Consider the following 22,778-nt stretch of genomic DNA (forward strand, 5'->3'; position numbering starts at 1 on the left):
AAGAAAGGGTTTAGTTATACAACTTCTAGATTTCAAAAGAAGGGGCGAAGCTGCTGAAGAAAGAATATAGTATTTTGCTAGAATGGGAAACAAGAGATGAGGAGGTCAAACTGGTTATGATCAATGGGCACAGGATATAGGACATAATATACAATTTGAGGACTGGGAAAAACTGTGGAAAGTAAAGTTGAAATTTAGATTGTTCTCTCTTGAAAGAAAATTATATGAAAATGATATATAGATGGTGTATTACACCAGTACAGATCCCAAAAATGTATAAAACCAGGTCAAATATATGTTGGAAATGTAAAGAAAAAGAAGGGGCTTTTTATCATATGTGGTGGGAATGTAGAGAAATTTAAAAATTTTGGGAAATGATTTACAATGTATTGAAAAAAATGTTTAAAATGACATTTGTAAAAAAACCAGAAGCATTTTTGTTAGGGATTGTAGGACAAGACCTGCCAAGAATTTTTTTTAAAAAACTTATTTATGTATGCTACAACAGCAGCAAGAGTCTTGTTAGCACAAAGATGGAAGAACAAGGAAATCCCAATGAAAGAACAGTGGCAAAAAAACTGATAAACTACCGTATTTTTCGCTCTATAAGACGCATCAGACCACAAGACGCACCTAGTTTTTGGAGGAGGAAAACAAGAAAAAAATAAATCTGAATCTCAGAAGCCAGAACAGCAAGAGGGATCGCTACGCAGTGAAAGCAGCAATGCCTCTTGCTGTTCTGGCTTCTGGGATAGCTGTGCAGCCTGCATTTGCTCCATAAGACGCACACACATTTCCCCTTACTTTTCAGGAGGGAAAAAGTGAGTCTTTTAGAGCAAAAAATACGGTATGCGGAACTGGGACAAGGAGAACTGTGGCTTTAAGGAAGAATGGGAACTTTTTACAAATTACAGTGGTACCTCTGGATGCGAACGGGATCCGTTCTGGAGCCTCGTTCACATCCTGAAGCAAACGCAACCCACGCCTGCGCATTTTGATTTGCCGCTTCCGCGCATGATGTCATTTTGAGCGTCTGCGCATGTGTGAGCGGTGAAACCTGGGAGTAATGCGCTCCATTACTTCCGGGTCGCTGCGGAGCGCAACCCGAAGATACTTAAGCTGAAGCAACTTCAACCCGAGGTATGACTATCTAAAAAGACAACAAAATGAACTGGACTCCTTGGCAAGTTTTGAATAAACATACACAAATTTATTCGTTGATAACATGTTAGATAGATAATGTAAGGATATGTAAAATTTTATAACACAGAGAGAATAATATGTGCTGAGAAATCAGAGAGAGGAGCTGAGGGAAGTCTGGGGGGAGGGGAGGGAGGGAGGGGGGAAAGGGAGGAATAATGTATGTTATTATATAGTTTGATAATTGGTTATGTTGAAATTGATAATAAAAATATATTTTTTAAAAAAGAAAGCTCATTAAATGGATCATTTGAAGGAGCCCTAAACTGAGAGGTGCTCATTTCTGACATAGGATTGCAATTTGGAAAGTATCTGCATGGAGATTTCCTTTCCCCCAGAAGGTATTTTGGACAGGCCCTTCAGAAATAACTAGGCTTCCAGCAATTTAAGTACAATGGTACCTTAGGTTAAGAACCTGATTTGCTGGAGGTCCGTACCTAACCTGAAACTGTTCTTAACCTGAAGCACCACTTTAGCTAATGGGGCCTCCTGCTGCTGCCACGCCGCCAGAGCCCAATTTCTTTTCTCATCCTGAAGCAAAGTTCTTAACCCGAGGTAATATTTCTGGGTTAGCGGAGTCTGTAACCTGAAGTGTATGTAACCTGAGGTACCACTGTAGAACACAGTCTTGCAGGACCTCATAGTATGAGCACCACAGGACCTAGCACAAGCTAGAAAGAGCAGGGCCACTGGATTTGTACAGCCACAGCCCCCTTGGACCCCTGACCAGGGAGGGAGCAACAACTGGGCAGTAGTTCTTCACGCCTCGGGTCCAGGGAGGGCCTCTGTCCAGGCCTAAGCCAGGAGGCCAAGGGTCTAGGAGTCTTTTAAGAGAGGCTGTCCTCTTTCAAGCGTCTCGTCCGCAGCCCGAGGCTGCAATACTGGACGTGAAACGGATCCTGCACCACCGGGCCAGGGGATTCTGCGGCGGGGGGAGGGAGGGAGGGAGAAGCCTCCTTCCTCCTAGCGCCCCCCCCCCCCCCGCTTGACTTCTGCCACGTCTGCCTCGTCCAGACCGGCGAGCGAGTCCTGGCCGAGGGGCGCCCCAGGAATCTGCCCCCCCCCCCCCGCTTCTGAGCAGCAGCAGCAGCAGCAGCAGCAGCGAGGGCTCAGGCGAGGGCAGCCCGGGGGGCGCTGCTGCCTGGCTCGTCGGCGGCCTCCGGCCCCTTGAGCGCGCGCGCGGGGCTGCTCCCTCCCGGCTTCCCCGCCGCCCGGACGCGGCGCGGGGCTTTTGCGCTGGGGCCGCGCGTGCGCGACTCGCCTCCCCGCCTCCGACCACCTTCGCTTCCCAGAGTTCTTCGCGGCAGGGCCGGGCGCCGGGGCGCGGCGACGCTCCCAGCATGCCTTTCGCGCCGGCTGGCGGGGCGATGTCTGGCCCGGGCGCGGAGGCGGCGGCGGGGCTGGCGAAGGCGGGGGCCGGAGCGCCTCGCCCCCGGAGGAAGCTCCTCACGGCGGAAGAGGCAGAACTGTTCGAGCTAGCGCAGGCGGCGGGGAGCGGTCTCGACCCGGAAGTGTTCAAGTGAGCGGGGGGGGGGGGGGCGGCGGAACGTGACGCGCCTTTGTAATCCGCCCCGCGACCCTCGCGCGAAAGGCGGCACACAAAAGCCGGAGGGGGAATCAAAGGCTCCGCATTGCTAAGCCAGACTATGGTTACTGTAATTGCCACTTGTTCTTTACTCTCTGCCTTTTGCCCTGATGGGACTCCAGGCAGATTGCAGATAAATAAAGACAGGTGAAAAGCTGGAGGGGTGTGTGTAAACCCATTATTAAATAAAACAAGCATGCGTAGAATAACACCCACCCACATGTCAGGAGCTCGTCCTACACCTGAGTAGGACCCTGGCAGAGGCACATGCCCGACTGGCATGTTCTCTCCCTCCTGGTCTTTTGTTCAGGAGCTTCAAAAGCTTTCTTCTGCCCAAACATCACAGCAACCAATACCAACAGACACAGGCACACTTAGGGATCCACAGAGTGTTCACAGTTTGCATAACAGACCTCAGCAACACAGCATTTTGGCTAATCTACTTTATTTACATATAAACACACACAGAGCACTAGCATCAGACAGCAAAGAAAAAGAACAAAGGTCAATAGTCCCACTTCACGGAACACAGGAACACAAACATCCTGTCTCTGTCACTTCCTACTCTGTGGAGTCAAAACATACACTGTCATGGGAAGGACAACAATCCCATGACAGCAATCATGGAGCAGGAATTCTAACACCACCCACAGAAGATCTCTTGAAACCGCACAGACAGGCATAGCAAGGACAGAACAGCACCAGCTTCACTAAAAGCAACCAGTTCCCTGTGGCAGCAAGGAAGCCTTCGCCTGCCAGCTGTTGATGGTGACTCCCTCCAGTGCCGCTACATAACATTGCAGAGGAAGTGAAATAGTGCCACTTGGCACTCCTCTTAAGTGCTCCCACAACCACAGGGGTCAGAGGCACTACATGTGACATGCTTGAATTCCACCCGCCCCCCAACTATATTATGTAGCAGGAAAGAGTATCTTGTGGGGCCAGGGATCCCAGAGTAGTCTATAAGTGGCATCTGCTCTAAGCTACCACTCTTAGAGGAAACAGCATTAGCTGGCAGCAGAGAGGTACTCCTGCCTGTGTTACTCAGAGCTCCCAGGACCTTCGTTTTTTACCTCTTATGCTCAAAGTTTTTCTGTAAACCACTCCCTCTGTGAGTCTCAGTTGCAGTATGAATGATAGTTCCTGGCAGGGCTGTGGAACTGGATTCAGGCAGCCATAGGATCATAGAATTGTAGAGTTGGAAGGGACACTCAGGATCATCTAGTCCAACCCCCTGCAAAGCAGGAATACGCATTTGTCCCGTTTGGGGATCAAACACTGGTGTTATCGGCACCATGCTCTAACCAACTGAGCTATCTCCCCCGCCCCATGTAAACATCTCTCTGGGTTTTAGAAGGCATTTGAAGGCAGCCCTGTACAGGGAAGTTTTGAATGTTTGAGGGTTTTTTGTGTTTTAATATTTTGCTGGAAGCTCACGCACATTGTGGGGATAAATGGTATGTTGTAAGCCACATTGTCTCCAGTCCCGTCCACAATATGGGGATAATACCTATGCACTGAATTTGAATTTGCAGGACATTTTTTTGTAACTGTTTCAAGACTAATTGACTGTAGGGTAGCTCAGTCGGTAGAGCATGTGACTCTTAATCTTAGGGTTGTGGGTTGGAGCTGCACATTGGACGACAAAATACTCCTGCATTGCGGGGGGTTGGACTAGATGACCCTCGTGATCCTTTCCAACTCTACAATTCTATGATTCTATGACACTTTCACATAAAACAGGGCCTACGTTAAAGAGAATGTGAACTGCAGTCTGCGTTTTTTGGGGGGGAAACCAAAAAACAACAACCCAGCAACAAGAAACAAATCAGGAAATCTAATTTCCAGACAATGAATTGTTAGTATAGTACTTTTAATGTCTACCTATGTTCCCTTCTAGGATTCTGCTGGACCTTTTGCGCATGAATGTGGCGCCTTTGGCTGTTTTCCAGATGCTGCGCTCCATGTGTGCTGGGCAGAGGCTTGTCAGTGCTGAGGCTGCTCCTGAGCCAGCGCGAGGTTAGTGGTGCCCCATCCCTTAAGGAAAGAGGTGCTTGTTAAAGGCTGCTGCTCATCAGGGCTTAATTTGTGCCAGGGAAACTAGTAGCAACGATAAGAGTATCTTTAAGCATCTGAGTACCTCTCCTACATTTTGATTATTTTCCACAGTCAGTTCTCCATTTGAAGAAGATGTTAAGCTGCTAGGATGGGCCTACAGTATCATTTTCTTTCCATATGTTAATAGCTTTCAAGTTGCAAACTGAGAATTGTATAAATCATGCAAATCTGATTGGAGTTATACATCTTTGAAAGTATAAAGCCATTTTAAAAACTACTCTCTTTGCTATGCAGTTGAAATTAGAATTTGTGAAATGTCCATTTTCTGACCTCTGATATTTTCTATATCACTCAAGTCTGATCCTCTTTTGCACACAATCCATTAAAACCAAAGATTTAAAAAAATAAGTGCCACTCTCTGCATGAATTTATTTTACTGATTTTTAACATCCACTTTCTAAGCTGTAGATAACATACTGTGTAATATGTATTGTGTTCCTGGGACTATAGGAAACCCTCTTGTTATGAGTCAGCCATTTGTTTAGCTTAGTGTTGTCAACACTGACCGGCAGCTGTTCTCCTGGGTTTCACGTGTGTCTTTTCCCCTGGAGATGTCAGGGAAAGCTCCGCCTCTGAGCTATTGCTGAGTCAGCAAGTTTTCAATAAAATGCAACTGTACATTCTTGTGTTGCGTTCAGTCTAATCCTAACTAGGCTTCTTGGGAAGTAAATTCTTTTGATTTTCAATTAGACTTGTCTAAGTGCATTGAGCATTGCAGTCCCAATATGATATACATTCCAGATCACCCTTTATGTCTGTTTCTCAGGCAGCATTTGAAAGATCAGTAAATATTTACATTATTAGAGCAGATACAGTTTTGTTCACCTTGTTTACTGTTCTTCTACAGTTCAGGAACGAACATTTTGCCTGTCATAGTTCAGAATTATTGCTTCTAATTAGCATATCTGTTTGACCAGAAGCAGTAGTTCTTTGCTGGCCTTATTTTATGTCATAGCACCGTCTGTTCTTAGCCAAGGCCCCTTCACAGCAATTCTGACCATGTTTGTGCTTAGCACTGGATATAATCTGGTTTCCGGGTTACAGTCTCATTCAAGAGAAGGGCAAAAACAAGGCTTTATAAAGCGGGAGGCAGAGGACCAGGGAGATGAGGCTTAAGTACTAGAAGGCAGCACAGAAAAGGTGAGTTTGCAGAAGAAACTGTGAAGACTATGGGGAAGCTGTTCAGCCACTAGGAAGACATGGCAGTTGAGATGAAGGCACACGTGTGGGAAGGAAAGAAAGTGGGTCAACAGGAGACAAGCTTGCAGGAGGTGGGGAGCGGAGCACAAGAGGCCGCCCTCTGGCTTCTTTCAGGGCCCTTCTTGGTTGCATGTTGGTGAGCATTCATTCATGCATTCACATACCTAATAATCTGTTAATTCTTCTGGTCTGTACTGGAGTCTGCAGCGCTAGACCACTTAACTGGATGGCTTCCTACTGATCAAAGGCCAAGGTCCCACATACAACCCCCTGGGTTTATTCTGTGTTTGGGCTTGCTTGTTAATTTCTCCCATCTCTGATATTGTATCTACCACCCTGAGCTGTGCTAAAAGTTGCCCAGATCTTGCCTTCCTGTTCACCTACTCCCCACTTTCATTGTAGCACTCTTGTCACGTCAGGACTATAGATCTCGCTTTTTAAGGTTGAGAGGGGGCATTGAAATAAGCAAAGAGCCCTCATTCTCTCCCCCCCCCCCATCTTTCTGATTGAGGAGAAGAGTGCTGCTGTGTGGAGAGGAGCAACTGCTACAGCCTGACATTTGTGGCTCCTCTGAATTAAGCATCAAATTACATAGTGCACACAAAATAGTCCTCTTTTTTTGTTTTGTTATTGGAAAAGCAGCTTTTGGAAGGCAAAGTTTGGAACAGAGAAGTGGCTGCTGAGTTCACTTTCTTTCCAACAACACCAGAACTGGCTTATGAATATAAACAACAACAATTTTACTAGAATAAGTATATAACCTCATAAGCCAACTAGACAATGAGCAAACCAAAGTGCAGTGTGCATAACCAAGCCTGGAGCTACTCATAAACATAGAATGTACCAGTGTCTCTCTCATTGCTGTACTGGTTATGTATGCAATAAGTATGTCAACATAGCTGGAACAAATAGTCGTTGGAAGCACAAAGCCATAAACGTAGGAGCGGTTGCTAAAAAGCATTCTTCAAGTAGTCTTTAGCTGGAAGCGCAAAGTCAAATGATCAGTTGAAGCCAAATGGATGAGACCTGTTCTCCGAATATTATCCAGGTTTTGCAGCAAACTTCATCAGTCCATAATGCTAAATAATATGGAATAATACAGAATGGCATTCCAGTTACAGTAAATGAACGACCACAAAATACACGCAATACCCATCTCATGTTGTATCTTACTTAATCGCTCAACACGTTTCACTCAAGAAAAAAGGTACAGGCACAGCAAATGTAGAAACTGGTGATACCAAACATTTAAATACATTACTGGTGCTTGGAATCAATAATCACATTCATACATGGTTAAAGGTACAGTAACACTTCCCTGTTATTGCTAAACAAACAAAGACACAAAAATAGATTTATATATAACAACCACGGTCAAATTCAGTATTCAAACCTTTTGGAAAAAGGGTTCCTAGTTGAAATATTAATTTGTACTCTTTTTGTATCAAGGCTCTTCATACATCAACAGATCTAAAAGGTAGTTTTTTTAAAGTCCACAGGATGAAAAAACTCAGGTCATTTTCAGTATGGGCCTCTTGCTGGAAATGCGGGACTAACGGGGCGTGTAGGCAAGCATTGCATATCTTGGACCTTTGCTCATAAATTCCAGTCCTGATTGCACAGGACCTACATATAAAAGCCCGCAAGCACAACAGATACAGTACACACAATTTTTTGTAGAACAATTTGTAAACTGTTGCAAGACAATCTTTCGCCCATTTATTGTGTTGGTAAATGATTTCACGGGCAAAGCAAATCTGCAACATGTGCAATGACTGCATCTATAATGCCCTTTCAGCGTAGTGTGTGGGTCGTCATTATGGTATTCAAGTAGATCAGTGTGGGAAAGAATGTCCCTAAGCGATCTAGTATGCCTTTTGCCTAAAATGGGCACATTTTCACAGCCTGGAATATGGGAAATGATGTGCCAATGTCTTGTAATCACTCTTTCAATAGAAGAAGATAAATAGTTGTACTCTATAGAACCAAAAATCCTGTCCTGATTGTTTTTGGGTTTCGGTACCAACAATTCCTGCCTAGAAGTTCTTTTAGCCCTTTCAAAGGCCGTTTGAATTATTTCCTCCAGATAGCCTCTATCTCTTAATGAAGAGGAAAGGGATGCAGCATTTTTTTAAAAAATCAGTATCAAGGGAAGAACTTCTTTTAAGTCTAATAAATTGGCTGAATGGGAGACTTTTTTAATTGGACTGGATGGTTAGAATGATAATGAAGTAAATAATTCCTATCAGTAGGTTTGCAAAATGGGCGTAAATTAATGACATGTTCATTATGTTCAGTAACAAAAAGTAATTCAACTTCTAGAAAGGAAATGCTAACCTCGCTCTTTTTACCAGTAAATCTTAAAGCTGTATCACATTGATTTAACCAAATGTCAAATTCCAAGAATATATCCTGGTCCAAAACAAAAATAAAATCAATGTAACGATCATCAATGTAACGATAATAAGCCAATAAATGCTTCCTAAATGGATTCGAATCACTCAAAATATATTCTAAATCAAAATAACGCATATAGACACAGGCGAGGGATGGTGCACAATGGGCTCCCATCGCCATGCCCCTGTATTGAAAATAAAACTGTTCTTTAAAGCGGAAGAAATTATTTTCAAGAATAAGGTCCAACAGATTGAATAACACATGTACCAGCGAATCATTTTGATTATTGTTTTATTGTCATGCAGTATTTGTTCAACCAGGGAATGTAACCTATTCAATGAAACATTAGTATACAAAGCTTCAACATCCCAAGTAGCTAATATAGCACCCTGGGGAACAGTGAGACCTTCTATGACAGAAATAAAATGTTGAGTATCCTTAATGTAGGATGGGGTTCTTATTGCCAAAGGATTAAGGATTGAATCCACAAATTGCCCTGCAGGCTCAAGGAGGGACCCAGACCCAGAGATAATCGGGTGGCCGGGAGGGGGGAAAATCACTTTATGAATTTTGGGGAGGATATTAAAATTTGGAACATGACTATGTTCTGGTACTAAGAATTCAGCTAACTGGTCAGATATTAAATCAAGGGCAGACGCCTCTTGGACTACGAATAAAAGCTTACGTCTGACCTCATTAGTTGGATCATAATTCACGGGTTGATAATAATTGTGATTACTCAACTGTTGAAAGGTCTCCTATTCATACACTTGTTTATCTAAAACTACAACGGCCCCTCACTTATCTGCTTGTTTAATAACGAGATGTTTTTTCTCAGAAATCTCTTTAAGAATATTGTATTCTTCCCTAGACAAATTGAAGGATTTATACTGTTTCTTCCACTCGATTTTCTCTATATCTCTTAACACTAAGGACTGATATGTTTGGATATAATGATTGTGTGTTATAGGATTGAACCAGGACTTAATTCTCAATGGAGTAGGCTGGTATATCTCGCCTGCAAAAAAGTCTCTAAGCTTTTATGAACTTCTACGCGAGTTTGAAAGGCAGAATAGGCAGGTGTGGGCACAAAACCCAATCCTTCCTCAAGTATATTTCCACTCTAATTTACTTGTCAGAAGACAAATTAACAACTAATGATTCTGTTGGAATCCTTTCCTCCTGGATGGGCGTTTCCCCGGCTCCTGTGAAAACCCAGATAACGCCTGCTGGACCTAAGCTGCAATTCCCTATCTCTCTCCGTCTTGCTGTCACTGTGGCTGGAAGCACTGATAGAATCATAATCACTAGGGAAATCACGTGGTCTAGTGCTGTCGTGTCTTCTGGGTTGGATTTTACCCTTTTTATCATCATTAATCCACCAGCATATGTTGTTATGGGCATAATCATTTTTATCCCTATTAAATTTATTAACTTTTCAATTTCTTAATCTCCTCAGTGTAAGTGTTTAACTCCTTCTTTGTGATCTGCACCAACTTGTCCATTTTCTGTGATATTAACTGAGTTTTTAAATTTACCATACAAATTTCCTTATCAACAATCTCTATCATGTGTATATTGTTCCAAGCACCTGTAGTGTATTTAAATGTTTGGTATCACCAGTTTCTACATTTGCTGTGCCTGTGAGTACCGTATGTTCTGGTGTATAAGACAACTTTTGAACCCCGGAAAATCTTCTCCAAAGTCGGGGGTCGTCTTATATGCCGGATATGGTGGTGGCAGGTGGCGGCAGCGGCAGCTAGCTTGGAACGGCAACTGGCAGAAGGATGGTAAGAGCCGCCTCCCACCTCCATCCCTGGCCGCCTCCCGAAGCAGCAGCAACCGCAGCAGCCTCCCCTTCCCACGGCAAGGTGGTGCGCAGCTTCAGCCGGGGCTCCAAGGAGCTGGGCATCCCCACAACTGCCAGAACTACCAGCCGGTGAGTGCAGCCCGTCGCTTTGCTGGGCGGCCGCTCGGGGCTCGCTCGCTTCACCTCGGGCTGCTGCTGCGATGGCAGAGGCAGCGGAGGGGTGCACGCTCTGCCCTGGCGGTGCTTGGCGGGCTTTAGGTTTGGGGGGGCTGCCTCTAGTTTGCTGCAGGCGGGGGTAGTCTTATACAGCGAGTATATCCCAAACTCTATATTTTAACAGGATTCCAAGCTCCTGTAATGTATTTAAATGCTTGGTATCACCAGTTTCTACATTCTATAGTTTCTACATTTGCTGTGCCTGTGAGTACCTTTTGTCTTGAATGAACCATGTTGAGTGATTAAAATACAACATGAGATGGGTACAGTGGTACCTCGGGTTATGTACTTAATTTGTTCTGGAGGTCCGTTCCTAACCTGAAACTGTTCTTAACCTGAAGCACCACTTTAGCTAATGGGGCCTCCCGCTGCTGCCGCACCATCGGAGCACAATTTCTGTTCTCAACCTGAAGCAACCTGAACCCGAGATAATATTTCTGGGTTAGCGGAGTCTGTAACCTGAAGTGTATGTAACCTGAAGCGTTCGTAACCCAGGGTACCACTGTATTGCATGTATTTTGTGGGCATTCGTTTATTGTAACTGGAATGCCATTCTGTATTCTATATTATTTAGCATTATGGACTGATGAAGCTTGCTGCAAAACCTGGATAATATCCGGAGAACAGGTCTCATCCATTTGGCTTCAGATGATCATTGGGCTTTGTGCTTCCAGCCAACGACTACTTGAGGAACGCTTTTTAGGAACCGCTCCTACGTTTCATTTTTAATTAACTTCCACACCGTTTCATTGTATGGCTCTGGTTCTAATATTAAAATAAAATTCTTTCTATCCATTTTCTCCACAACATGCATAATTTTTATAAACTTTTATCATGCTTTCCCACCCCAATAATTTCCTTTCTTTTCTAAACCAAAAAGTTCCAAGTACATTAGTTTTCCCCGTGGGAATCATGTTCCTTGGCCATGGTGGTGGTCCTCTTCTGCATCTTTCCCAGGTTCACGGTATCCTTTTGAGATGGGTCAACCAGGAATGTATTCTCAGCTACGACCACACAATTGATTATGGAAGGCATTACAGACTCAAACTGGTACCCAGATGAAACAGTCTAGCAAGCTGAAGGCTTCATATTACATGTATAGGGTAGGAAGGCAGAGGCCCAAATTGGCACCCATGTTTTCACCATATACGTTACGGTCACCAGACAAGCATTTTTGGCTGCTTTCAAGGAAGGGCGGTGGACACATCAAATAAATAAATAAATAACCCCAAGCCTGGAATTTGTCTTTTTCACAGCAGTTGCATCAACATTTTCTTTGAGAGGTGCAGCATGGCCTCCCAATTTCTTTCCTGGTTAATCACTACCAGTTCAGGCCTCATCAGTGTACAGAAGTTGAAATTATTTTCCCCCACTTACTCCTATTGAACTGCTGTACGCCTGACTCAAATTACTTAAATACTTGCAATCAATCATTTACTGTATTTGGCTAAAAGCCGTTACAAATCCAGTTACAAAACCAGCAAATCCAATAAAACCTATTAAAAAGCTCCAGAAATAAGCAATAATTTACAATAAATCAAATACAGATTAGCTGGGAAGATGGTGGCACAGCGGGGATCTATATAAAGAGGCTCGGCGTTGCTCCTGCAAAAAGGTTTTATCTGCTATTTTAAAAAGTTTTTTTAAAAACACTCTAACTTTTTAAGCTTCTCAACTTGCAATTTGGATGCCTTTCTGTGTTTTGGGACCCTGTTTTAATTGTTTGAACTGTTTATTTTATCTTCTTACCGTCCCCTGGTCTGGAGGAAATTTCTTTCTAAGGAGCCTTTTCATTATTACCTCCCCTTACCTGCTTGCTCACAGATTAGCTTTCTGCTTCACTGGGCTATTTGCTTGGCATCATTAAATACTATCATAAATTATCTATATGATTGTATTATGACTAAACAAAAAAAATTCCTTCCAGTAGCACCTTAAAGACCAACTAAGTCAGTTCTTGGTATGAGCTTTCGTGTGCATGCACACTTCTTCAGATACGAAGAATCTGAAGAAGTATCTGAAGAAGTGTGCATGCACACGAAAGCTCATACCAAGAACTGACTTAGTTGGTCTTTAAGGTGCTACTGGAAGGAATTTTTTTTGTTTTGACTATGGCAGACCAACACGGCTACCTATCTGTAACTGTATTATGACTGTATTATATGCTACCAGTCACTCCAGATCCTTGCGGACTCTGCAGCTTATATCCTGCATCTATCCTCTTTCCTGTTCTTTGACCAGTTACTGATTCATATGAGGAGAACTTTTGCCACTATGGTGGGGGATATTTGTGAGTTCAAAGTACCGTATTTTTTGCCCTATAGAACGCACTTTTTCCCCTCCAAAAATGAAGGGGAAATGTGTGTGCGTCCTATGGGGCGAATGCAGGCTTTCGCTGAAGCCTGGAGAGCGAGAGGGGTCCGTGCGCACAGACCCCTCTCGCTTTCCAGGCTTCGCGCAGCTCTCCGCAAGGCACGGGAGCCCGGTGCTGGGCTTCCACGGCTTGCGGAGAGTTGCCTGCTCTGGGGGCTGGGGTCGGGGGAAGCTAGGGCTTCCCCCGCCCCAGCCCCGCACCTGGGGGAAAAATAATTTTCCCCCCTTTATTTCCCCCCCAAAAAACTAGTTGCGCCTTATGGGACAGTGCGTCCTATAGGGCGAAAAATACAGTATATAATATCTTCCTCTATTAACATGCTTGTTAACACTCAGAGGATTGCTGATTCAGTACTTGCCTTTGCAAAAGTCATACTAACTCTTCTTGAACAAAGCTTGTGCTTCTTTCTTTAGTAATGTCTCCACAAACATAGGTGGATCAAGCATTAGATGAAATAGCTCATAATTTGCTGCCTCCATTTCCCAGATGTTTTATTGCTCACTTCCCAATCCTTTGGGAGCAAGGCCTCTTTTTCACATTGGGTATTTTTGACATGAAATCACTAGTTTCAGATTTTAGTTCCTATATTTATGGTATCTGGTCCCATGTTGTTCCACACTTTTTCAGCAATGTTGGATAGGAATATATGACCTGCTATTTTATGTGGTCATAAAAGACCTTCAGTATTTTTTTCTGGTAATGTTGTGACAATACATGTTGATGAATCGTTAGCCTTGGCTTAGCGGAGGTATACAGCCTGAGCAATATTAAAAGGTTCCTGAACAGCCCTGAAAGATACCAAAGGCGGGGAATTCAGGGAGCCATTCAGGCGGTGAGTGGTTTTACACAGAGGTAGAACTGGTGTGAAGCATCAGGCATTAACATCTGTCAGCCACTCTTGCTCAGGGGAAGGACAGCCAATTGGGCACCTTCCAGATGATGTGGACTACAACTCCCATCAGCCCCAGCCAGCATGATCAGGGGTGATGGGAGCGACTCCAGAACAACTGGAGTGTTTCACACTGGCTTCCTTGCGAGCAGCATAAAACAAGTTGAAGCAAGTCGTTGAATAATAATGACATCATGATTATTATATTATAATTCTTTAAAGAGATCTTATGTGTCAGTTTTACCACACTACATTGAGTTAGAGCAAAGGCAGTATAAGTTCCTTCTCCAGAAACACAAAATCCTAACCACACGTAAGTGAGTTGTCTTGTGCAGTGGTTGGGATGAACATATTTAGGTGATTTAGGACTGTTGAGAGAAGGAAATGATTTTGAGACTGAGGAAAGTCTGGGAGAAACACGAATGCCTCTTGTGTGGAATCGCTTCTCACCCTGTTGCACCAAGGAATCCCCCCAAGCTGTGCCTGCCCCTCATTCTGCATTGTGCACTGGTGGGTCAGTGGGGTCACGGCCAGAATGAAGGTTCCTTCTTACCTTGCCCTGTGAGCCTTGTTTTCTCTTCTCTCCATGCATGTGCCTCTTTGTAAGTAGAATGGAGCAAAATTGATCCAATGCATTGCTTATGCTTCTGTCATTTAGCATCTTATCAGGAACATTTCACAGAAATCCATATGCATATTTACAAAATCAAGATCCTTTGGTGCATCACATAATGGCTTAGAATTGCAAGAAGACAACTGAAGAGATTGAAATAGAGGTGATATAGCCCCTGTTTCCTCCTAAATCCTTCAACCTGGCTAAAAGATCATAATACAAGTATCTATGCAGAATTATTCCACTAATTGTGAATTGTATAGGGGGAGTAAAAATAGCCATGATTACATAACCCTGTGTAACAAAGCATTCAAGTCATACATCTTTGAACATTTGTTGGGATATTTGAGCATTTGCAAGTTTGTTTCTGTGTCTATCGCCATGTGGTGTTTCTAATTTGTTTCTGTGTCTCTCTTTGAATTAGAGCCCCCATTTGTCTCTGCCAAGACCAGTAAAATCCCTGCACCACTTTCACTTTCCTCTGCCCTTCGACCTCCGAGAATAAGAGCTACTAAGGCTGTGGTCTACAGTCCTGCTGCAGCTTGCTCGCCTCTCTCTCAAGGTCCCCCTGGCTCTTTCCAGTTTTCTTGCTGCCTGTTCTCTCCTTTTGCAGGTTGTGTGTGTTCGTTACCTACTGGGTTTTAATTCAGCCTTCTGTGACCAAAAGAGAATCCCCTTCAAAAAGTTATTCTCTTGTTTCCAGATCCTAAACACATTTACTTGATAGTAAGTACTATTGATTTCAGCAGAACCTGTTTCCAAGTAAATGTGGTTAGTGCTTTAACTTATACAAAATTAACACTCTGTGGTGCTCATTGCAGTTTTAAGGAGGCGGCATTTGGGGGGAGGAAACCGAGGAAGCTTTTAATACTACTGCCACTTTATTAAGAGAATGTGGAAGACGGTAGACAGTGTATTTTCTTTTGGGCGTATCCTAAATGCACCTTCTTGGCAGGAGGGGGGACTCAAATTTCTGGTGATTTCTGAGGGGGCTGCATGTCAAGACCAAAAGGCAGACTGGGTTGCGTCCACAGAGGAATGCCTTCCCATGACATGCATAGATTTAGCTATTTTGGATTGTGCCACCCATGTGCCTTTTACTACTTGGGATCACGATAGCCTGGTTCAGACACACCTGAACATTGCAATGCGTGCAGAGGCCCCTTTGTCAAATGCATTAGCCTGTCATGTGCTGCCATGTGCTCAAAAGCTCTGGCTGAGTTACTTTTCTGAGATGCTCTGACTGAGCTTGGAGTGCTTGTACAGTTTCCTTTTCTGTTCATACTGCATAACCTGTTCATCCTAAGATATAGCGTTGGAATCTTCAGCTTTTGGAATTCAGACTTCTGGGCTAAAATGTTCTGTCCATTCTTTTTGATGCCTGAATTCAGTGTTCTTGAAAACGTTGGGCAAATCCTTCAAGAGCAGTTTTGTATGCGTGTGGCAATATAAAGTTGAGTGTTGTGTGTGTGTGTGTGTGTGTGTGTGTGTGTGTGTGTGTGTCCCCTTCAGAATGCCATTGCATATACACAGGAGAGAGACTCCTTCCTCTGCCCTGTCCCTCTTTGTCCCTTCCTTGCTCCCCAGCAGTTTTATCTGCAGCTGGCACTGGCTGCTGTTTGCCCTTCAGTGCTCTGTGTGCACCAGGAAGCATGAGGTCTCAGGCTGGAATTGCAGAAGGAAGCTGCAGACACTTAGGAGCAGTAATGCCCTCTGGGGAAGCCGAGGGATCCACCCTGCAGCTGAATTGGTAAAAGCATTGATTCCTGCTTTAAGATTTTGATTGGAGTTCTTGGTATATAACATAAAGGATGGACTTTAACAAATTTCTCAAATAGCACAAGGGTTTGGATAGATACATTCAGAATAAAAATTCCAAGTCTACATAATGATGGACTCTTATGAAAGGGGAAAATACAGTGGTACCTCTGGTTACAAGCTTAATTTGTTCTGGAGGTCCGTTCTTAACCTGAGGTACCACTTTAGCTAATGGGGCCTTCCGCTGCCACCGCTCCACCACCGCGTGATTTCTGTTCTCATCCTGAGGTAAAGTTCTTAACCTGAGGTACTACTTCCGGGTTGGTGGAGTCTGTAACCTGAAGTGTTTGTAACCCGAGGTACCACCGTACTGGGCAAAAAAAATCTTGCATTGCAGGGGGTTGGCCTACATGACCCTCGTGGTCACATTCAGCTCCACAGTTCTGTGATTCTGTGAAGTGACAAAGAAATGTATAGCTTTCCTTGGGAGATGGCACCAGAGATTATCAACTTCTACCCCCACCCTTTTCCTCCAGCCCTGGAAACCAGAGTCCCAGGGAATCCTAAGGCTCGGGATTTGCTTTTACCTTGTTCTCTCCACTTCGTGGTGATGGTGACACAATGTGCTATTATATGCATTGTTATATTAGTGTTACATTATATTATATTAGCGTAGCAGTAACTTCTGGGACGCAGGTGGCGCTGTGGGTTAAAGCCTCAGCGCCTAGGACTTGCCGATCGAAAGGTCGGCGGTTTGTATCCCTGCGGCGGGGTGCGCTCCCGCTGCTCGGTCCCAGCGCCTGCCATCCTAGCAGTTCGAAAGCACCTCCAAGTAGATAAATAGGGACCGCTTACCAGTGGGAAGGTAAACGGCGTTTCCGTGTGCGGCTCTGGCTCGCCAGAGCAGCGATGTCACGCTGGCCACGTGACCCGGAAGTGTCTCCGGACAGCGCTGGCCCCTGGCCTCTTGAGTGAGATGGGCGCACAACCCCAGAGTCTGTCAAGACTGGCCTGTACGGGCAGGGGTACCTTTACCTTTACCTTTAACTTCTGTGGATGCTGTTTGGAAATACAGCAAGCCAGCAACTTACATGCATGATTTAACTTGTGCACATTCAGCTTTATGTGCTTGGCAAAAAATAAAATTAAAATTAAAAAATGGGGGCAGAAAGGGGGCTGGCATATGGGGAGAAAAGTCTTTGGCACTCCCACCTGCCATTGCATCCAGTCTGCTTTGGCTATATGTGATTTTGGCATTATCCCCTGCAACCTACCCCCGCGTAAGTTGCAGGCTTACAGTATTACTTTTTTAGATAGGCCTGAATATCTCTTCATTCAGTATTATAGTGCCAAGAGCATAGAATACAATCTCTTAATAGTTGCTAGATCTTAATTTGGGAATCTGAAATATACCCTTCTGAAGCATTGTGATAAATTATTATGTACTAGAAGAACTATGTTTTCACCCTGAAATCCCACATAGTTGCTCACTTTGATGCAAATGGTAAGGGGAAAAAACACCTTGTCATAAAATTGGACCCAGTTAGGAGAAGCTGGGACATCTAGACAAAAGGTGTCCTTGAATCTCAGCCCCACCAGTCAGTTGGGAGGGATGAGAGTGCTGACTTGTTTGAGGAAGTGCAAGCTTTTCTGCTTTTAACGGAAATTCAATGTGTGTTGTGCAGTTGTTGCTTTCAATAGTCCTGCTATTTTGGAGGAGGCCCAGGATTCCTAAATGCAGAGCAGTTCTCTCTTACGCCAAGAATCGAAGATGATGTCAGCAGGGAGAATATTTTTTTTTTGTATGGTGAGGAAAGAGGGAGGAATACACAGAATCTCTGCTGGCTTTAGGTCCCTTGCCAGTCGCAGGGAGTATTGACGGTCAGAGGCAATGGATGGTGGACTTGGTTATGCTACCTGGATAGTTACTGTTTGTAAAAGTAAAGTTTAGGATAATAATAATTCTGAATAAGTGTTGATGGATGAAGCAAGCCTTTGCTGATGTTGAGCTGAGCTCCTCTTTCAGTCTGGCTTAGTGTGCTGCTTTCCTTAAATATTTGGTCAGACTAGCTCACAACTATTATTCAGATGGTATTTAACACTAGTAAGACAAAGTGAGAGATCAGTGCTAGCATTTTCAAGCCTCTAGAGTAAACATATTTCACATTCTGCAACCTTTCCACAAATACTGGAACTCTAATGGCAGAAATAATACTATTGGCAGTATTGTTGGTCATGATTTACTAAAAGATCCTTTAGTAATAATATTTGGTTACCTTAAATGAGCAGCACCCAGTGAGAATTTCATAATGGCCACAGTTTATATGACCACTTGCCCATAATTGGGTGGGGAAACTGATCCACCTTCTTAGGTACTAAGAACATGTTATCTGGCATATAGGACCAAATTAATAAATATATGGGTCAGAGAAGGCTGACATCACAAGTCCATAAATAAATTGGCTTTTAAAATTTCTTATTCAAACAACAAAGTTCTTGATGCCATAAACCTGTAGGATGATATCTGACATTGGTTATACTCAGAATAGTCCATTGATTTCATTGGGTCTACTCTATGACTGATATTGAATATTACCCACATGCTTTACTAGGTGAAGTATAGTTTTGTTCATGATCCTCAGTAAGACAGAGTGAAAGACAAGAGACAATTACTCATATTATGTTAAATAGTAAGAGTGATATCTATGGACTGCTATGTTAACTACTGATCTGACAGCTTGTGTTTATTTACATGTGTTAACTTTCTTTTTAATGTTTGACTTGCTATTTAAAATTAAATAATAAATGCAAAAAAGAGCAAACTTAGGAGTATATCGTGTTATAGATAACCTTTAGGCAAATTTTATGTATTTGAGCAATGCTAGCAATTGATAGTTGGTCACAATACAGCTCTGCAGTTAGCATCCCTTTGTTTTCCTGTAGGGAGAACAAGAACCAGCTCTGCAGCAACTGGGAACCAAGCTCTGCTAGATCCCAGCACCCGTGATGGCTCTGTTCAGCGAGTCCCTCGGCAGCCCAGTGGGAGCAGGCTGCAGAAGGCTGCATGTCCCGTGAAGAATACATGAATGCTTGGAAGATTGGTGGTTCCAGTATTATGGCGAAATTGCAATGTAGTGAATGCACCTAGTCAAGATGGATTTGTAATGTTCCAAAATGTCACATATAGCTCCTATCAAGAAAACAAGTATGAGATGGAGGTTGGTTTCATCACGGTTGGGCTGGTTTTCAAATTCCAAATGTGGTCATAGCTGATGATATAGGATATACTGTTGCAACTCCCTGTTACTGGTGTGTGTCCTTCCTTCATAAAGACATTGTTGGGACATCTCTCTCTCATTTATTTGTTTTCCTTTTGGGGAATTTAGCAATTAAAGAAAAGCACACCAACTTTTTATAGTATGGAATTGATTCCTCTTACTGTTTACTGAATCCCACTATGCTGCCATTGTTGTTGCATGCCAAAATCTCTTCTAAGTAGTTATAAATGATAAAATCCATAAATAATTCAAATGCACAGTGAAACAATTCCAGCAAAGCATCCATAATTAAAATAGACAATGAAATAAGACAGTTAAAAAGCAGAGCAATTAAAACAGTTAAACAAAGAAGGAAGGTCAAGCTCAGGGGAATGCTTGCCTCAGCAGGTTTTGTCTTCAGGAGCCAGCAGAATGGAGCTGCTGATCTTGTAGGTGAGCCCAGAGGGCATTCCACAACCCTGGTGCCAGCAGGGAAAAGCTGTCCTCTGCATCATGGAAAGCTGATAAGCATCAGGCTGTGGCAAAACTAAATACAGTTTTACAAGGTAGTCCAAGGGCTCTTCTCCCCATACTGTCCCTTTCCTTTCTAAGCAGCTTCAAAGCTGCAAAGGAAAAGATGAAGAGCCGTCCTTAGATCAGTTGGACAGAAGAGCGCATTCCAGAGCATTCCATTTTCTGAGCCACACATTGCTTTGGGGGCTATGGGGAGCTTGGGTTCTTCCTGGAGCAAATCCTCCATGTCCCTCTTAGCCAGAAATGGCCTTGTAGAGGAGGGGCTGCTACATGGGGGGCAGCAGCAGTCAAAAGGGAAGGGGGGTTAACTGCTTTCCTTCCCCCAGGGGGCCAAGTGGGAGTGAGTTGATGATACAAACACTTAAATGGATATATTAATATCAGAGGCTTAAATCCTTTTTGCTAAAATAAGAAAAAGATGACTGGCATATTATTAAGAGCTGTATATAAATTACCACCACAAATTCTCTTAGAATGTACAGCTTGCTTTTTAGCAACTCTTGAATTTATCAAAGCATGTACATCTAAAGCTGTATATCTTAAATATTGTTCTCTGCCCCTCTCTAGCCCATGAAACATGAGGTATTTGCTTGGTTTAGAGGTTGCGCTGGGGAAGAGCAGGCCTCTTGCAACTTTGAACAGCTGGGCAGCATGGAGAAATTCAACAGGCTGAGCCTTTTCTAGTATGGAAATACATTTATGGCTAACAGCTCATCTGCTGACACTCTCTCTGCCATAGTTCTTATTACTTGTGGGTGGCTCCTGACTTTCACACCCCGGTAAGTCAGTGGCCCTGTAATCTTACTAAAGGAGCCCAGGGCAACATAGAAAAAGCTTTCCCACTTCTCTTATACTTGCCAAAGTAAAGTCGACCAGATGGGGGTAGGAATCTGGCCATGGTTTTCTCCACTATGGTGAGATATATTTCATTATTCATTTGCATCTACAGTGGTACCTTGGAAGTCGAACAGAATCTGTTCCGGAAGTCCGTTCTACTTCCAAAACATTCGGAAACCAAAGCGCGGCTTCCTGCACTCAGTCAGAAGATGCAGAACTCACGTTGGACATTCGGGTTCCAAAGAATGTTTGCAAACCCGAACACTCACTTCCAGGTTTGCAGTGTTCGGGAGCCAAAATGTTCGACTCACAAGGCATTCAGGATCCAGGGTACGAATGTATACTTATAAATAGGCATATAAATATTTATGCAAATAAGTGAAAGCTTATAATATTTGGACTTTTAAGTTTGGGGCAGACATGATACAGATTTATAGAATTATTCATGGAAGGGAGAAAGTGGGTCAAGGGAAGAGTTGCTCCCTCTTGCATAATACTTGGCAGGGAGTGTGTGTCATCAGATGAACCTGAGAGGTGGGAGATTCAGGAGAGACCAAAGGAGGCACTTCTTCACACGGGATGGGATGGGACAGCTGGCAATGTGTAGAAGGACATCAGCCAAACTCATAAGGTAATGGGTGGCTACCAGTCACGATGGCCACAGGATTGGAGCTCGGGTGCCTCTGAAGGCTAGTTGCTGGGCAACCAGAGGGAGCCCATCTTGAACTCAAGTCCAGTTTCCAGCCTTCGCAGGGTGTCTGGATGGGCCGCTGTGGGAGACGGGATGCCGGGTGAGATTAACTTTGGATCTGCTCCAGGAAGGCTTCTCGTAGAGTCCTACTGGGACTGAGTCTAAAGTCCCTGCCAGGAGGGCCAAATCAGAAGCATCTGAAAGCAGCTGCCCTCTTGAGCAAGATCAGCCTGCGACTCTGGCCTGAGAAAGGCAGCCGACTAATCCTGCAGGGGTGGCGTGTGGCCACCTGACCTCTGCCCTGCAGTGTTTCCTCACCCTTGTTGTTCTGATTGGCAGCCAGCGGGTAAGAGCCCTCATCCTGATCCTTAGCAACTTCCTCTCGTTTCTGATCCCTCAGACTCACATGCTACTCAGCAGTTTCAACAGAATTTATCTGCTGCCTTGACCTCTCGCCTGCATTCCTGTGTGGCCTTTGCCCTGAATTGCCAGGGCCTCCTCTGAAGCAGAGCAGCTCCTTGTTCTCCTCCTCCTGCCCCCCAGCTGGGCCGCTGCTTTGAAATCTGCATTCAACTGGACCCTGTTCCTCAAGTGAGTGTTAAAAGAAAACAGAGCCACCTCAGGGTGCCATCCTAGCGCCACCTCCTTTCTTGGTGCCTCCATCCTCTCAATGAAACCATCCATGGACAACCCAGTGTCCTGCTGCTTTTGAACTCCTAGACACAGGACTTGCTGGTGGAGTTGGACTTGGGTGTCTTTGGAGCCTGCGGCCGGGGGGGGCGGGACTTATGCCTCCCCAGCTTCCGCCCTCTCTGCCCTCTGGCCGTGCTGCTTGAGGCTCCTGGGAGCTAGAGTCCAGCCACATCCCAAGGGGCAGCTGTGCAGAGTAGCCTCTTCTGCCCCCTCCCTTGGTTTGAGGGGCTCTGGGCCCTAGCCAAGCTAGCAGCCTTTTAGCCGTCCACAGGCAACCATTGATAGAGGGCGCCTATATTTTTAAAGCTAGAGACAGCAGTTGAATGAAAAGCATTTTTATTTTGCAAACCTAGGCATGGCTGAAACCCCAGCATAAGCACTGCTATTGCAGACTCCATGAGCACATAGTTAAACGATGGAACACGTTCCCACAGGAGGCAGTGATGATCCCCAGCCACCATGGCTTTAAAAGAGGAGGAGCAGGAGAGGGCTGTCAATGTCTGTTGATGGCTAGCAGCCACGGTGCCTCTGTTCTGCCTCCTGCTGGGGGCAGCCAGGCTTCTGAATCCCAGTTGCTGGCCTTTGGCCTTTTAAACTGGTGGGGAG

The 22,778-nt window shown here is 44.4% G+C and overlaps 2 protein-coding genes across 2 annotated transcripts in view; one reads left to right on the plus strand and one right to left on the minus strand.

Annotated features, from left to right (window-relative positions):
• Positions 1 to 20,974, minus strand: part of TNFSF4 (TNF superfamily member 4) — a 36,356-nt gene extending 15,382 nt beyond the window's left edge. Inside the window, exon 1 of the mRNA XM_083744031.1 lies at positions 19,973 to 20,974. Within this exon, the coding sequence (XP_083600157.1) occupies positions 19,973 to 20,008 (36 nt within the window). The 5' untranslated portion in view covers positions 20,009 to 20,974. The remainder of the gene's footprint in view (positions 1 to 19,972) is intronic.
• On the plus strand, positions 2,553 to 19,568 carry LOC310846855 (mitotic-spindle organizing protein 2B-like). The gene is made up of 4 exons (XM_083744036.1): positions 2,553 to 2,719; positions 4,686 to 4,804; positions 14,827 to 14,964; positions 19,104 to 19,568. Exons 1-4 carry the CDS (start codon positions 2,568 to 2,570, stop codon positions 19,244 to 19,246), a joined length of 552 nt encoding a protein of 183 aa, XP_083600162.1. The 5' UTR covers positions 2,553 to 2,567; the 3' UTR covers positions 19,247 to 19,568.
• Positions 20,975 to 22,778: the final 1,804 nt, after the last annotated feature.

Source organism: Podarcis gaigeae (assembly GCF_964106915.1).
Source record: "Podarcis gaigeae genome assembly, chromosome: 6".
In the NCBI taxonomy this organism is placed as follows: domain Eukaryota; kingdom Metazoa; phylum Chordata; class Lepidosauria; order Squamata; family Lacertidae; genus Podarcis; species Podarcis gaigeae.